The 15,851-nt window shown below is 38.2% G+C and overlaps 1 protein-coding gene across 2 annotated transcripts in view; it reads left to right on the top strand.

Annotated features, from left to right (window-relative positions):
• Positions 1-127: 127 nt before the first annotated feature.
• The window catches only part of MCM8 (minichromosome maintenance 8 homologous recombination repair factor), a 43,806-nt gene continuing 28,082 nt past the window's right edge, over positions 128-15,851 (top strand). Inside the window, exons 1-7 of one of the 2 annotated variants that reach the window (XM_007191721.2) lie at positions 128-400; positions 3,465-3,611; positions 3,906-3,989; positions 6,004-6,086; positions 7,380-7,529; positions 14,306-14,409; positions 15,196-15,394. In XM_007191721.2, the coding sequence (XP_007191783.2) occupies positions 3,467-3,611; positions 3,906-3,989; positions 6,004-6,086; positions 7,380-7,529; positions 14,306-14,409; positions 15,196-15,394 (765 nt within the window). In that variant the 5' untranslated portion in view covers positions 128-400; positions 3,465-3,466. The remainder of the gene's footprint in view (positions 401-3,464; positions 3,612-3,905; positions 3,990-6,003; positions 6,087-7,379; positions 7,530-14,305; positions 14,410-15,195; positions 15,395-15,851) is intronic. The other variant, XM_057530055.1, reaches the window with a different exon arrangement.

The raw sequence follows: 15,851 nt of genomic DNA, 5'->3' as shown, positions 1-15,851 counted from the left end.
CAGCTTCCGGGAGCCTCAAGGCTTCCGTCAGGCCGATCTTCTTGATTGGCTGCCCTCCGTCACGCCCCTCCGGTCTCGCCGCAGCTTCGGGCGGAAGTTGCGTCACAGAAGCGCCAAAAAAGAACTTGGAAAACTGGGCTTTGGTTAGCCGTGCTGTTGTGGCGCCCTGCTCTAGACATTTTTCGGCTCCCCTGTGCGGCCTCGGTGGAGAAGCTGAGGTCCCCGAGCCGCTCCTACAGACGAGCTTCGATCCCGCGCGGGGACGTCAGGAGAGCTGAGGGTGAAGAGTCTGCGGGGCTTGGGCAGGGTCACCTGAGGAGCTCGGACCGCGGAGTCTCCTCCGCCCCGTCGTGCTTCCCCCCATGAACTAAGAGAGTTTTGGGACCTCCATCTTTTGCAAGTAAGAACTTAGTCTTGAGGAGACGTAAATGAAGTGGGGTATTTAACCAAGCATAGAAGCTCGACGGGTGGCTTTTACCCATTCTCCAGTCCTACCTCTTGCATTTATGTTGGAATTTTTACTAGTTGTTCTCACCATATTACCTCGTTTGAAAAAGATACGGCACGTAGCATTGTCGAAGGAGCACTTCAGCTTGGGAATGTGGAGACGAAGTTTGAGCTCAGTACTGTCAACAGACAACTTTGATCTTGATCAGTTCGCGTAATTTCTCTGGTCTTCAGTTTCTTAACGTATGGTGTGGTCTAGATGATTATCAAAGCCCTGTTAGTGCCCATAACATGAACTTGTTATTAACTTATATACTAATTTAAATCGCTTTAAATAAAGATGCGGATACTCTGTCTTGTAATGAATTGCACTACAGTCTATGGATATATTCTTATTTATTTTTGTCCTTAGGATATGAACTATTTTCTTTTATTGAGGTATAGTTGATTTATAATGTTATGTTAGTTTCAGGTGTACAACATAGTGATTCAATTTTTATAGATTATACTTCATTTAAATTTTTTGGGGGGGGCTGTGTCGGGTCTTAGTTGCGGTGCGAGGGCTCTTCGTTGTGGTGCGCAGGCTTCTCTCTAGTTGTGGCGTGCGTGTTTTCTCTTCTTTTCATTTGTGGCGCGCGGGTTCCAGAGCGTGTGGGCTGTGTAGTTTGCGGCATGCAGGCTCTCTAGTTGAGGTGCGCGAACTCAGTAGTTGTGGCATGGGGGCTTAGTTGCCCCGCGCCATGTGGAATCTTTGTTCCCTGACCAGGGATCGAACCCGCGTCCCCTGCCTTGGAAGGCAGATTCTTTACCACTGGGCCACCAGGGAAGTCCCTATTTTTAATTTCTTGAGGAAGCTCCACACTGTTTTCCATACTGGCTGCACCAATTTACATTCCCACCAACAGTGTACTAGGGTTCCCTTTTCTCCACATCCTCCCCTACATTTATTATTTGTTGTGTTTTTGACGATAGCCATTATGACAGGTGTGAGGTGATATCTCATTGTGGTTTTGATTTGCATTTCTCTGATGATTAACGATGTTGAGCATCTTTTCATGTGCCTCTTGGCCATCTCTAAGTCTTCTTTGGAAAAATGTCTGTTCAAGTCCTCTGTTCATTTTTTGGATATTGAGTTGTATTAGTAAACTATTTTCTTCAGCAGACTTTATTTTTTAGAATAGTTGTAGGTTTACAACTATTGTCGTAAAAATTGCACAGAAAGTACAGAGTTCCCATATAGGTCCTCTTCCCTTCCCCCACCCCCAGTTCCCCCATTATTAGCATCTTGCATTAGTGTGATACATTTGTTGCAATTGATGGACCAAAATTGATACATTGTTATTAAAATCCATAGTTACATTAGGATTCACTCTTTTTGTTGTATAGTTTCGTGGGATTTGACAAATGCATGATTTCATGTCCACCCTTACAGTATCATACAGTATGGTTTCACTGCCCTGTGCTCTACTTATATGAATTATTTTAAAACCCATTTAAAAAAAATTTTTTTTGGCTGCGTTGGGTCTTCGTTGCTGTGCACAGGCTTTCTCTAGTTGCAGCGACCGTTGCATTGCGCAGGCTTCTCATTGTGGTGGCTTCTCTTGTAGAGCACAGGCTCTAGGCGCACAGGCTTCAGTACTTGTGGTACATGGGCTCAGTAGTTGTGGCTTGCGGGCTCCAGAGCGCAAGCTCAGTAGTTGTGGCACACAGGCTTAGTTGCTCCGCAGCAGGTGGGATCTTCCTGAACCAGGGCTTGAACTCGTGTCCCCTGCATCGGCAGGCGGACTCTCAACCACTGCGCCACCAGGGAAGCCCCTTAAAACCCATTTTTAAAGATCACATATTTTGATTTATTGATTCTCAACCAGGAACTATCTTTATGGGTTTGAGTTTAATAAAAATGAGTATCTTGGGAATTCCCTGGTGGTCCAGTGGTTAGGACTCAGCGTTTTCACTGCTGTGGGCCCGGGTTCGATCCTTGGTCAGGGAACTAAGATCCTGCAAGCCACATGGCAAGGCAAAAAATAAAATAAAATATTTTTAAAAATGAGTATCTCACTATGTACAAAGTAGAAAAAAGCAGGAAGGGATAAATAGCCCCCAAAATGATATTAACAAATATGGACATGCTTTCAGAAAAACTTTATTGCATTTCAACAAATTTATCTAAAAATTGCAAATAACCCATCTATCAGTATTGGCCTAGAAATGATCTTGCTTTCATTGTCGTTTTAGCACAGTCGTTCTAAATCTGGAAAATTAACTTTTTTTCCATTTTGGCCCCTACAGGAAAAGAAAGGTTGAAACATGTATGTACCCGTCCCACTCCTGTGCTTCCCCAGAAAGATCTGTCTTAGATGCCTATGTAAGAATATCCAGGGAGTTCCCTGGTGGTCTAGTGGTTAGGATTTGGTGCTTTCACTGCCGTGTCCTGGGTCGGGAAACTGAAATCCCTCAAGCCACGCAGTGTGGCCAAAATAAAAAAAATAAATAAATTTTTAAAAAAAGGATATCCATGTATCTCTGATAAAAGTGGATATGGCACAGCTGGATTGTCTATATATAAGGAGCTATGATGATATATTCCTAATGTCACAGGTCAGGATAATGTGCAGCCAGTGCTGCCCTGTAATAAGTCTCACAACACTACAGAGGTATCTTAGAGTTAATTATCTGTCTTATTTTCATTTCTATTGTGGGAGTTCCATGAAAACAGGTATGGTACCTTTTCTTATACCTTTTCTTACTTTTATCCCATGATAAATCCCATGACAAAAATAAGAAAAGGCATAAGCATTCAGTATACTTGGTTAAACATCTGTGGTATGCCTTAAAAAGAGACGAAGATAAGAAGAATTACTGCAGAGTGTTTGGGGTTTGTACCATACTGTGCAACATTGCTGGTCTCAAACTAGAATATATATTAATTTTTCTTAGTAATATGTTAATACATTTTTAGGAGCACTATTTCTCCTATAGTTTTGATGAGGACTTTCCTAATCTCTATCTTTTAAAAGACATGAATGGAGAGTACAGAGGCAGAGGATTTGGACGAGGAAGATTTCAAAACTGGAAAAGAAGAAGAGGTGGTGGGAGCTTCTCAGGAAAATGGAGAGAACTAGAGCACAGACCTGATGTGAATAAAGCCACAGGAAAACATCCTGGTAGGGGAGGCCAACAGTAGTGCAATTTTTTTTTCCTTCGTGAAGGAATCTGTTCATGCCTGTCATGAAAAGCAGTTTAACTCAAATTTGTCTGTCTTTTATTTGACATTACCCTTAAGGTAATATTTGGATGTTAATATCCAAAATTCTTACTGAAATCTGTAACTTAGATATTCTATTAATAACATGTCAGGGTCTCATTGTTATAAGGAGAAGCAAATAGGAAAAAAAAATGTTCTGTTTCTATTAACCTAGTATTCTGTTTTTGTGGTTTTGTTTGTTTGTTTTTTTCAGAACAAACCCCACAGTCTTTGCTACTACAATCAACGTTGGATCAATTCATACCATATAAAGGCTGGAAGCTTTATTTGTCAGAAGGTAGAGTTAAAAGTGCAAAAAGTACCATAAGTCTTATTTTCCTTAACTTTTTTTGGATGCTACATCTCATATTACTGTTCATTTGGCTTACGTATATATATATCTCCCCTCTTCTTTAATCTTAGTTCACCCAAACAATTGAATTATGTTTATGTTTCAAGAGCATAATTTTTCATTTTCTATTGGTCAGAAAAACAAACCACACTAGGTATTTCAGAAAGAGGATTTAATACAGGGAATCAGGTATACAGATAGAAGACTGAAGGACCAAAAAGGGAACACTGAGGTAAACTCCCAGATAGTGTTAACTTTGGAAAGCAACAACCACCCTTATGCCTGAGGGAACAAAAGATAAGTAGTGCTGAGGTTATCAGAACCTAAGAATTCAAAGGAGGAGCCACAGCATAGCTGTGGCTTTGACCTTTGAGGGGCACCCCACAAAGCTGTGCTTGGACCTCTGAAGGATATCTTTCAGAGCTATGCTCAGACCACCGAGGCGAATTAATAAGCAGGTTGCTGCTGGTAGTTCTGGCAGGAGAGTGGCATGGTTGGTGCTTAGAGCTGGAGGCTAGAACTGTAGCTATCCTCTGTAGCTGGAGAGATGCTGAAAAGAATTGGAAACAAGAATAAATTCCTTCCTGCCTGCCACCTGCCAGTCTCTAAAGTTGCCTCTAATTGGCAGAATCTTACAGGAGTCTGGGAAATGCCTTGTGCAGATCTTGATCAAAGAATCACAAAGCTGAAAATAGAAGAGTAGGCTTGGAACCAAGAGACAATGACCAGCACAGTTTGTGTAGAAACATAGTTAAGGAATCTCCTTTTTGTAATCCAGAATATCAGTTAACATCATACATCTGTCTGTATGGGTTTGGAGAATCATCTTTCCTGTGCTCTGATAGTATCATATGCTTGTTATGAGATATGGGTTTTGTGTTTATGTATATCTGTGTTTTTTTTTACCCACTGGACTGTACTGCTTAAGGGCAAGGATCTTGCCCCATACCGGGCACTCAGTATTCATTTTGTGAATGAATGAAGTGCTTTACAAATGTTTTCTATATTGAGAGTCTGTTTTTCTCTGGTACATAGAAATGTTATGTTTCATAGTTGATGTGTCTTTTGTTGCTTTAGGATGCATTAGCCACCAACACCCACAATACTTCCCTAGCAGTTAGCTCAGAATACTAGAAGTGATCTTTGGACTGGTCCTAAAAATGGAGTTCACAAGTTGCCTTTGGCCAGTTGTACTTCCGAACTGCTTCATTGTACTGTTTCTCTGTGGGAGACCAATTCAAAAATGTTATAGAACTTCACAATGTGGAAGATAACTTTACAGTTTTGGGACCAGAGTCGAGTGGTAGTCTGCCTCTCCTGATCTCAGGAAAGGATTTGACAAATGGCTATTTGGACTAGTAGGATTTTCTTTGCAAAGAAGTAAGAGTTTAGTTAGTGTGCTAAGCTTTGGCTTTAAAAAAATTTTTTTAAACCTCAACATATTTTATTTATTTATTTTTTAACATCTTTATTGGAGTATAATTGCTTTACAACGTTGTGTTAGTTTCTGCTGTATAACAAACTGAATCAGCTATACGTATACATATATCCCCATATCCCCTCCCTCTTGCGGCTCCCTCCCACCCTCCCTATCCCACCCCTCTAGGTGGTCACGGAGCACCGAGCTGATCTCCCTGTGCTAGTGGCTTAAGTTTTCGCTTTATTATGTAAGCTGTTTGAACTAGTAGATCTTACTATGTGTCACAGCTCAATGTAAAGATTTTCAGATATTGGTGCTTTTAGAGAGAGACACTTCCTATCTGCATTTCAGATTATGCAGACCTAAACTTGTTTTAGAATCTTATGTTTACATTCTATACCAGTTCTTATCTAAATGTAATCAGACTGTACAGCAGTTAGAAGTCATCTACCATGTATATACTATTTCTTCTGTCTCATGAAAAATATACTTGTACGTGTGTAATTTTTATTAGTGCTGATGCCATATTTGTTGGATTAGTTTACAGCGACAGCTCTCCTTTTATTGAGAAGATTCAAGCATTTGAAAACTTTTTCACAAGGCGTATTGATTTATACGATAAGGTAAAGTTCTTGTATAACAAAGCTACTAGTCCACCTTTATGTGTCATCTTATTGAACAATGTATTTGAGGTGCTAGTGATTGTGGTTATAGACACTGGACTGCCTTGGTCCAGCTGCTAGCTTCCCACTTACCAGCAGTGTGGACTTTGGTGAATTACTTTCTTTTGTGTGTTTTCTCATCTATCATTAGAGTATGAGAGTATTATTAATACCTACCACAAAGGGTTGTTAAGAGACATAAATAAGTTAATACATTTTAAATATTAGAACTGTGCTTGGCACAAAACTTATAGTACTTATTATCACATTCTTTTTTTAATTTTTGAATTTTATTTTATTTATTTTCTATATAGCAGGTTCTTATTAGTTATCTGCTTTATACATATTAGTGTATACATGTCAATCCCAATCTCCCAATTCATCCCACCACCACCACCCACCCCCGCCACTTTCCCCACCTTGGTGTCCATACGTTTGTTCTCTCCATCTGTGTCTCTATTTCTGCCCTGCAAACCGGTTCATCTGTACCATTTTTCTAGGTTCCACATGTATGCGTTAATATACGATATTTGTTTTTCTCTTTCTGACTTACTTCACTCTGTATGACAGTCTCTAAATTCATCCATGTCTCTACAAATGACCCAATTTCGCTCCTTTTTATGGCTGAGTAATATTCCATTGTATATATGTACCACATCTTCTTTATCCATTCATCTGTCGATGGGCATTTAGGTTGCTTCCATGACCTGGCTATTGTAAATAGTGCTGCAGTGAACATTGGGGTGCATGTGTCTGTTTGAATTATGGTTTTCTCTGGGTATATGCCCAGTAGTGGGATTGCTGGGTCATATGGTAATTCTATTTTTAGTTTTTTAAGGAACTTCCATACTGTTCTCCATAGTGGCTGTATCAATTTACATTCCCACCAACAGTGCAAGAGGGTTCCCTTTTCTCCACACCCTCTCCAGCATTTGTTGTTTGTAGATTTTCTGATGATGCCCATTCTAACTGGTGTGAGGTGATACCTCGCTGTAGTTTTGATTTGCGTTTCTCTAATAATTAGTGATGTTGAGCATCTTTTCAGGTGCTTCTTGGCCATCTGTGTGTCTTCTTTGGAGAAATGTTTATTTAGGTCTTACGCCCATTTTTTGATTGGGTTTCTTTTTTTATTATTGAGCTGCATAAGCTGATATTATCACTATATTAACATTATATGCTTCTTCAAAGCATGTGATTGAATGCTCATATATGGTAAAAAAGCAATCATTATTTTCATACCTTAATATTTTATAGGATGAAATAGAAAGAAAGGGAAGTATTTTGGTGGATTTTAAAGAACTGACAAAAGATGACGAAATAGCTAAATTGATACCAAATATAGCAAATGAATTAAGGGATACACCTGAGAAAACCCTGGCTTGCATGGGTCTGGCAATACATCAGGTAAGTGTTGATTTTGTGAGACTGTTGTCAAAATTTTAAAGGAAGATTTCACAGTAACAGTAACTTCTCTAAAAGATTCTTAGTTTCTACCAACAGACTTTTGCTAGAACTGAAAGGTTGCTATCCTGTCAGAGGAAGACTTCATAGGCGTGGTGAGGTTTAGGGTGGGTCTTAAAGTGGTACTGAGGACTGGACATAGAGCAGAAGAGGTCAGGGTATCCAGGTGAGGGTTTATTACAAAGATTCGTTGCAAAGATGTATACACTGCTAGTGACCCAAGGCTGGGGACCTTGGCTGTTGTCTTCAGACTCCTCTTGCTCATTAGTTTTTTTGTTTTTTTTGTTTTTTTAAATTAATTAATTAATTAATTAATTTATTTTTGGCTGTGTTGGGTCTTCTATGCTGCGCACGGGCTTTCTCTAGTTGCGGCAAGCAGGGGCTACTCTTCGTTGCGGTGCATGGACTTCTCACTGCGGTGGCTTCTCTTGTTGCGGAGCACAGGCTCTAGGTGCACGGGCTTCAGTAGTTGTGGCGTGCAGACTCAGTACTTGTGGCTCACAGGCTCTAGAGCGCAGGTTCAGTAGTTGTGGCGCACGGGCTTAGTTGCTCCGCGGCGTGTGGGATCTTCCCGGACCAGGGCTCGAACCTGTGTCCCCTGCATTGGCAGGTGGATTTTTAACCACTGCGCCACCAGGGAAATCCATCTCATTAGTTCTTCATGTCTAAACTACCACATCCTTTCACTTCTATTTCTAAAATATCTCTTAAATCCACCTCTTTTCCATGCTTACAGCCTCTGTCGTAAGACTTCATTATCTTTCCTTAACTGTTGCCATACATGGTAAAACACGATTTGTCCTTGGAAACTGTGGTGACTCTTTCCTGCCAAATGATATCCAAACCCTTTGTGTGGCATTGAAAGCCCTCCATAACCTGGTTCAACTTCCTCTCCCTGCTCTCCTAAATTCACTTCCATCCAGCTAAACTAAGCTCCCTCTAGGATTCTTACACGTGCTGTCCATTTGGCATAGAACGCCCCTTGCCTCACATGTCCAAATGTCTTGGGCCTAACTCAGTTGTCACTCTGAAACCTTTCTCATGACCCCTTTTCAAAACTCACATGGTTTTTTGTCTGTAAATCTTTATGGTAGCAATTATAGCTGCATATTTGCATCTCATTTTTTCAGACTGGCAGCATACTGCTTTGTACACAAGTAGATGTTAAATATTTATTTTACTTAATGTCAAATGCCAAGGAAGTAAATATTGGTTATTTCAAAAGTCATCTTTATTTTCTTTATCTTAATCACTGAATTTGGAGAAGTAGAAAATATTTTTTCACCAGAATCCATCCAGAATAGCTTTGGGGGGCTACTGTAAGGACTTTTAATACTAGGTTTAGTTGACACAGAAGGTAGCAGACAGGGATGCTGGAGTTTTCCAGTCCAAGGACAGCAAAACCCCAGGTTAAACATAATCCACTATAAAATAAGTAATCATAATTAAATATCAGAATTTTAAAGGGCAGTTAGAGTTCTGTTAATATGCTGTTCTGAACTGTTTATATTCTTTTTTTTTTTTAATCAATCATCAATTTTATACACATCAGTGTATACATGTCAATCCCTATCGCCCAATTCAGCACACCACCATCCCCACCCCACTGCAGTTTTCCCCCCTTGGTGTCCATACGTTTGTTCTCTACATCCGTGTCTCTATTCCTGCCCTGCAAACTGATTCATCTGTACCATTTTTCTAGGTTCCACATACATGCGTTAATATACGATATTTGTTTTTCTCTTTCTGACTTACTTCACTTTGTATGACAGTCTCTAGATCCATACACGTGTCAACAAATGACTCAGTTTCGTTCCTTTTTATAGCTGAGTAATATTCCATTGTATATATGTACCACAACTTCTTTATCCATTCGTCTGTCGATGGGCATTTAGGTTGCTTCCATGACCTGGCTATTGTAAATAGTGCTGCAGTGAACATTGGGGTGCATGTGTCTTTTTGAATTACGGTTTTCTCTGGGTATATGCCCAGTAGTGGGATTGCTGGATCATATGGTAATTCTATTTTTAGTTTTTTAAGGAACCTCCATATTGTTCTCCACAGTGGCTGTATCAATTTACATTCCCACCAACAGTGCAAGAGGGTTCCCTTCTCTCCACACCCTCTCCAGCATTTGTTGTTTGTAGATTTTCTGATGATGCCCATTCTAACTGGTGTGAGGTGATATCTCATTGTAGTTTTGATTTGCATTTCTCTAATAATTAGTGATGTTGAGCATCTTTTCATGTGCTTCTTGGCCATCTGTATGTCTTCTTTGGAGAAATGTCTATTTAGGTCTTCTGCCCATTTTTGGATTGGGTTGTTTGTTTCTTTAATATTGAGCTGAATGAGCTGTTTATATATTTTGGAGATTAATCCTTTGTCCATTGATTCGTTTGCAAATATTTTCTCCCATTCTGAGGGTTGTCTTTTCGTCTTGTTTATGGTTTCCTTTCCTGTGCAAAAGTTTTCAAATTTCATTAGGTCCCATTTGTTTATTTTTGTGTTTATTTCCATTACTCTAGGAGGTGGATCAAAAAAGATCTTGCTGTGATTTATGTCAAAGAGTGTTCTTCCTACGTTTTCCTCTATGAGTTTTATAGTGTCCGGTCTTACATTTAGGTCTCAAATCCATTTTAAGTTTATTTTTGTGTATGGTGTTAGGGAGTATTCTAATTTCATTCTTTTACATGTAGCTGTCCAGTTTTCCCAGCACTGCTTATTGAGGAGACTGTCTTTTCTCCATTGTATATCTTTGCCTCCTTTGTCATAGATTAGTTGACCATAGGTGCATGGGTTTATCTCTGGGCTTTCTATCTTGTTCCATTGATCTATGTTTCTGTTTTTGTGCCAGTACCATATTGTCTTGATTACTGTAGCTTTGTAGTATAGTCTGATGTCAGGGAGTCTGATTCCTCCAGCTCTGCTCTTTTCCCTCAAGACTGCTTTGGCTATTCAGGGTCTTTTGTGTCTCCATACAAATTTTAAGATGATTTGTTCTAGTTCCGTAAAAAATGCCATTGGTAATTTGATAGGGATTGCACTGAATCTGTAGATTGCTTTGGGTAGTATAGTCATTTTCACAATATTGATTCTTCCAATCCAAGAACATGGTATATCTCTCCATCTGTTGGTATCATCTTTAATTTCTTTCATCAGTGTCTTATAGTTTCCTGCATACAGGTCTTTTGTCTCCCTAGGTAGGTTTATTCCTAGGTATTTTATTCTTTTTGTTGCAATGGTAAATGGGAGTGTTTCCATAATTTCTCTTTCCGATTTTTCATCATTAGTGTATAGGAATGCAAGAGATTTCTGTGCATTAATTTTGTATCCTGCAACTTTACCAAATTCATGGATTAGCTTTAGTTGTTTTCTGGTGGCATTTTTAGGATTCTCTATGTATAGTATCATGTCATCTGCAAACAGTGACAGTTTTACTTCTTCTTTTCCAATGTGTATTCCTTTTATTTCTTTTTCTTCTCTGATTGCCGTGACTAGGACTTCCAAAACTATGTTGAATAATAGTGGTGAGAGTGGACATCCTTGTCTCATTCCTGATCTTAGAGGAAATGCTTTCAGTTTTTCACCGTTGAGAATGATGTTTGCTGTGGGTTTGTCGTATATGGGCTTTATTATGTTGAGGTAGGTTCCCTCTATGCCCACTTTCTGGAGAGTTTTTATCATAAATGGGTGTTGAATTTTGTCAAAAGCTTTTTCTGCATCTATTGAGATGATCATATGGTTTTTCTTCTTCAATTTGTTAATATAGTGTATCACATTGATTGATTTGCATATATTGAAGAATCCTTGCATCCCTGGGATAAATCCCACTTGATCGTGGTGTATGATCCTTTTAATGTGTTGTTGGATTCTGTTTGCTAGTATTTTGTTGAGGATTTTTGCCTCTATATTCATCAGTGATATTGGTCTGTAATTTTCTTTTTTTGTAGTATCTTTGTCTGGTTTTGGTATCAGGGTGATGGTGGCTTCATAGAATGAGTTTGGGAGTGTTCCTTCCTCTGCAATTTTTTGGAAGAGTTTGAGAAGGATGGGTGTTAGCTGTTCTCTAAATGTTTGATAGAATTCACCTGTGAAGCCATCTGGTCCTGGACTTTTGTTTGTTGGAAGATTTTTAATCACAGTTTCCATTTCATTACTTGTGATTGGTCTGTTCATATTTTCTGTTTCTTCCTGGTTCAGTCTTGGAAGGTTATACCTTTCTAAGAATTTGTCCATTTCTTCCAGGTTGTTCAGTTTATTGGCGTAGAGTTGCTTGTAGTAGTCTCTTAGGATGCTTTGTATTTCTGCGGTGTCTGTTGTAATTTCTCCTTTTTCGTTTCTAATTTTATTGATTTGAGTCCTCTCCCTCCTTTTCTTGATGAGTCTGGCTAATGGCTTATCAATTTTGTTTATCTTCTCAAAGAACCAGCTTTTAGTTTTATTGATCTCTGCTATTGTTTTCTTTGTTTCTATTTCATTTATTTCTGCTCTGATCTTTATGATTTCTTTCCTCCTGCTAACTTTGGGTTTTGTTTGTTCTTCTTTCTCTAGTTCCTTTAGGTGTAAGGTTAGATTGTTTATTCGAGATTTTTCTTGTTTCTTGAGGTAGGCTTGTATAGCTATAAACTTGCCTCTTAGAACTGCTTTTGCTGCATCCCATAGGTTTTGGATTGTCGGGTTTTCATTGTCATTTGTCTCTAGGTATTTTTTGATTTCCTCTTTGATTTCTTTAGTGATCTCTTGATTATTTAGTAACGTTTTGTTTAGCCTCCATGTGTTTGTGTTTTTTACGGTTTTTTCCCTGTAATTCATTTCTAATTTCATAGTGTTGTGGTCAGAAAAGATGCTTGATATGATTTCAGTTTTCTTAAATTTACTGAGGCTTGATTTGTGACCCAAGATGTGATCTATCCTGGAGAATGTTCTGTGTGCACTTGAGAAGAAAGTGTAATCTGCTGTTTTTGGATGGAATGTCCTGTAAATATCAATTAAATCTATCTGGTCTGTTGTGTCATTTAAAGCTTCTGTTTCCTTATTTATTTTCATTTTGGATGATCTGTCCATTGGTGTAAGTGAGGTGTTCAAGTCCCCCACTATTATTGTGTTACTGTTGATTTCCTCTTTTATAGCTGTTAGCAGTTGCCTTATGTATTGAGGTGCTCCTATGTTGGGTGCATATATATTTATAATTGTTATATCTTCTTCTTGGATTGATCCCTTGATCATTATGTAGTGTCCTTCCTTGTCTCTTGTAACATTCTTTATTTTAAAGTCTATTTTATCTGATATGAGTATAGCTACTCCAGCTTTCTTTTGATTTCCATTTGCATGGAATAGCTTTTTCCATCCCCTCACTTTCAGTCTGTATGTGTCCCTAGGTCTGAAGTGGGTCTCTTGTAGACAGCATATATATGGGTCTTGTTTTTGTATCCATTCAACAAGCCTGTGTCTTTTGGTTGGAGCATTTAATCCATTCACGTTTAAGGTAATTATTGATATGTATGTTCCTATGACCATTTTCTTAATTGTTTTGGGTTTGTTTTTGTAGGTCCTTTTCTTTTCTTGTGTTTCCCACTTAGAGAAGTTCCTTTAGCATTTGTTGTAGAGCTGGTTTGGTGGTGCTGAATTCTCTTAGGTTTTCCTTGTCTGTAAAGCTTTTGATTTCTCCATCGAATCTAAATGAGATCCTTGCTGGGTAGAGTAATCTTGGTTGTAGGTTCTTCCCTTTCATCACTTTAAGTATATCATGCCACTCCCTTCTGGTTTGTAGAGTTTCTGCTGAGAAATCAGCTGTAAACCTTATGGGGGTTCCCTTGTATGTTATTTGGTTTTTTTCCCTTGCTGCTTTCAATAATTTTCCTTTGTCTTTAATTTTTGCCAATTTGATTGCTATGTGTCTCGGTGTGTTTCTCCTTTGTTTTATCCTGTATGGGACTCGCTGTGCTTCCTGGGCTTGGGTGGCTATTTCTTTTCCCGTGTTAGGGAAGTTTTCGACTATAATCTCTTCAAATATTTTCTCTGGTCCTTTCTCTCTGTCTTCTTCTTCTGAGACCCCTATAATGTGAATGTTGTTGCATTTAATATTGTCCCAGAGGTCTCTTAGGCTGTTTTCATTTCTTTTCATTCTTTTTTCTTTAGTCTGTTCCACAGCAGTGAATTCCACCATTCTGTCTTCCAGATCACTTATCCGTTCTTCTGCCTCAGTTATTCTGCTATTGATTCGTTCTAGTGTAGGTTTCATTTCAGTTATTGTATTGTTCATCTCTGTTTGTTTGTTCTTTAATTCTTCTAGGTCTTTGTTACACATTTCTTGCATCTTCTCGATGTTTGCCTCCATTCTTATTCCGAGGTCCTGGATCATTTTCACTATCATTATTCTGAATTCTTTTTCTGGAAGGGTGCCTATCTCCACTTCATTTAGTTGTTTTTCTGGGTTTTTATCTTGTTCCTTCATCTGGTATATAGCCCTCTGCCTTTTCATCTTGTCTGTCTTTCTGTGAATGTGGTTTTTGTTCCACAGGCTGCAGGATTGTTGTTTTTCTTGCTTCTGCTGTCTGCCCTCTGGTGGTTGAGGCTATCTAAGAGGCTTGATGGGAGGCTCTTGATGGGAGGTGGTGGGTAGCTGTTTATATTCTTAACTTCATATTCTCTATAAAAGAGTTCTGCTTCAAGAAGATATCTTGTTTTCAAACTTTTGAGTAAATGTCTGTCTTGTGTAGGTGTTAACTAAGGATCTTGAAAGGCATGCAGCTGAGTTACAAGCCCAAGAAGGATTGTCTAGAAATGGGGAAACAATGGTAAATGTGCCACACATTCATACAAGGTGAGGAATTTGCTGATATTGAATTATTATTCAGAAACAGGCATTAAAGACTGTTTAAGAGTGAGAACCTCATTTTATAAAGCCAAAGAAATCAGTAAAAAGCATATGAGTTTCTTGCTAACTCATTGGTCATCACACCCAAGTGAACCTGCTGAATTTGAAGAGATCGTGATAGAAATAAGCTTTTTCTGCCCAAATAAGTTGATTTGTGAACCTGCAAATTTTTGTAAGCATTGATTTTGGATGTATGCTTATCAAGACCCTGCTATTTACCTTTAATAATCCATGTGATACACTAAGTGGTGTGATTAAATTTTGTTAAAATTATTAGATTTCTATTAAACACAGAGAACAAATGAAATTTTTTCTTGAATTCAACTTTTTATTGTATTATAAGATTTTAAATTCTCATTAGAAGAGATGAATAAAGTAATCATCAAGGTTGTTTGGTTTTTTTTCCTTAGAATTTAAAAAAGACATTTCCTAACATTTCTTGAAAAAGAAGTTGGAGACTCAGAAGTTGCTGAATCTGAGACTTTCCTTTTGGCATTATTTTTTTCCTTTTTCCCTAGAGAACAGCCAATGAGACAAGAGGAAAAGGGAAGATTTAACTTTTTTTATTTTTAAGAATGATTTAGTACTTGTAAAATTCCTGATATATATGGGGGTGATATGGTTTGAGAATTCCATAATTGCTTCTAAAAGGGACTTGTGAAAATGCAGACAACCTCACCTTTCTGCTCATTGTAAATGTATAGATAAATATGTTCCTGTTTTTGTTTTTAGGGTATACAACTATGAGCCCTTAACACAGCTCAAGAATGTCCGAGCAAATTACTATGGAAAATACATTGCTCTGAGAGGGACAGTGGTTCGTGTCAGTAATATAAAGCCTCTTTGTACCAAGATGGCTTTTCTTTGTTCTGCATGTGGAGAAATTCAGAGTTTTTCTCTTCCAGATGGAAAATATAATCTTCCCACAAAGGTGATACCATGTTCTTTAACTACTTCCTTCTTTATCTTGGTAAAGAAGGCAAATCAATTTACAGAAAACATTTCCCAGTGTTTCTAAATACAGAGCTTATTTTTATTGTTTATTTTCAGTTTTTTAATTATAAAATACTTCAAGGTACAGAAAATAAATAATCAAAACATCTCTACCCACCACTCAGAATTTACATTTTTCCAGTTCCAGCTGTATCTTGAAAGAGGTAAAGCATTACTGGTACAGCTTTTGTCTTTTTTTACCCCTTGCTTGTACCATTCCCAGAGACAGTCATTATCCTGAAGTTAATTTGTATTCTTTCCATTCATATTTTTATATTTTGACTTAATAGGTACACATATTATTTTCTTTCCTTTATTCTGCTGTTGGAAAGTGATGCATTCCTTTTTTGTTAACTTTTTTTTTAAACTATAAATTTTAAAACTATAGAAAAGTG

This window comes from Balaenoptera acutorostrata, chromosome 15, assembly GCF_949987535.1.
Source record: "Balaenoptera acutorostrata chromosome 15, mBalAcu1.1, whole genome shotgun sequence".
In the NCBI taxonomy this organism is placed as follows: Eukaryota; Metazoa; Chordata; class Mammalia; order Artiodactyla; family Balaenopteridae; genus Balaenoptera; species Balaenoptera acutorostrata.
This window is presented reverse-complemented; position numbering and strand designations above follow the sequence as displayed.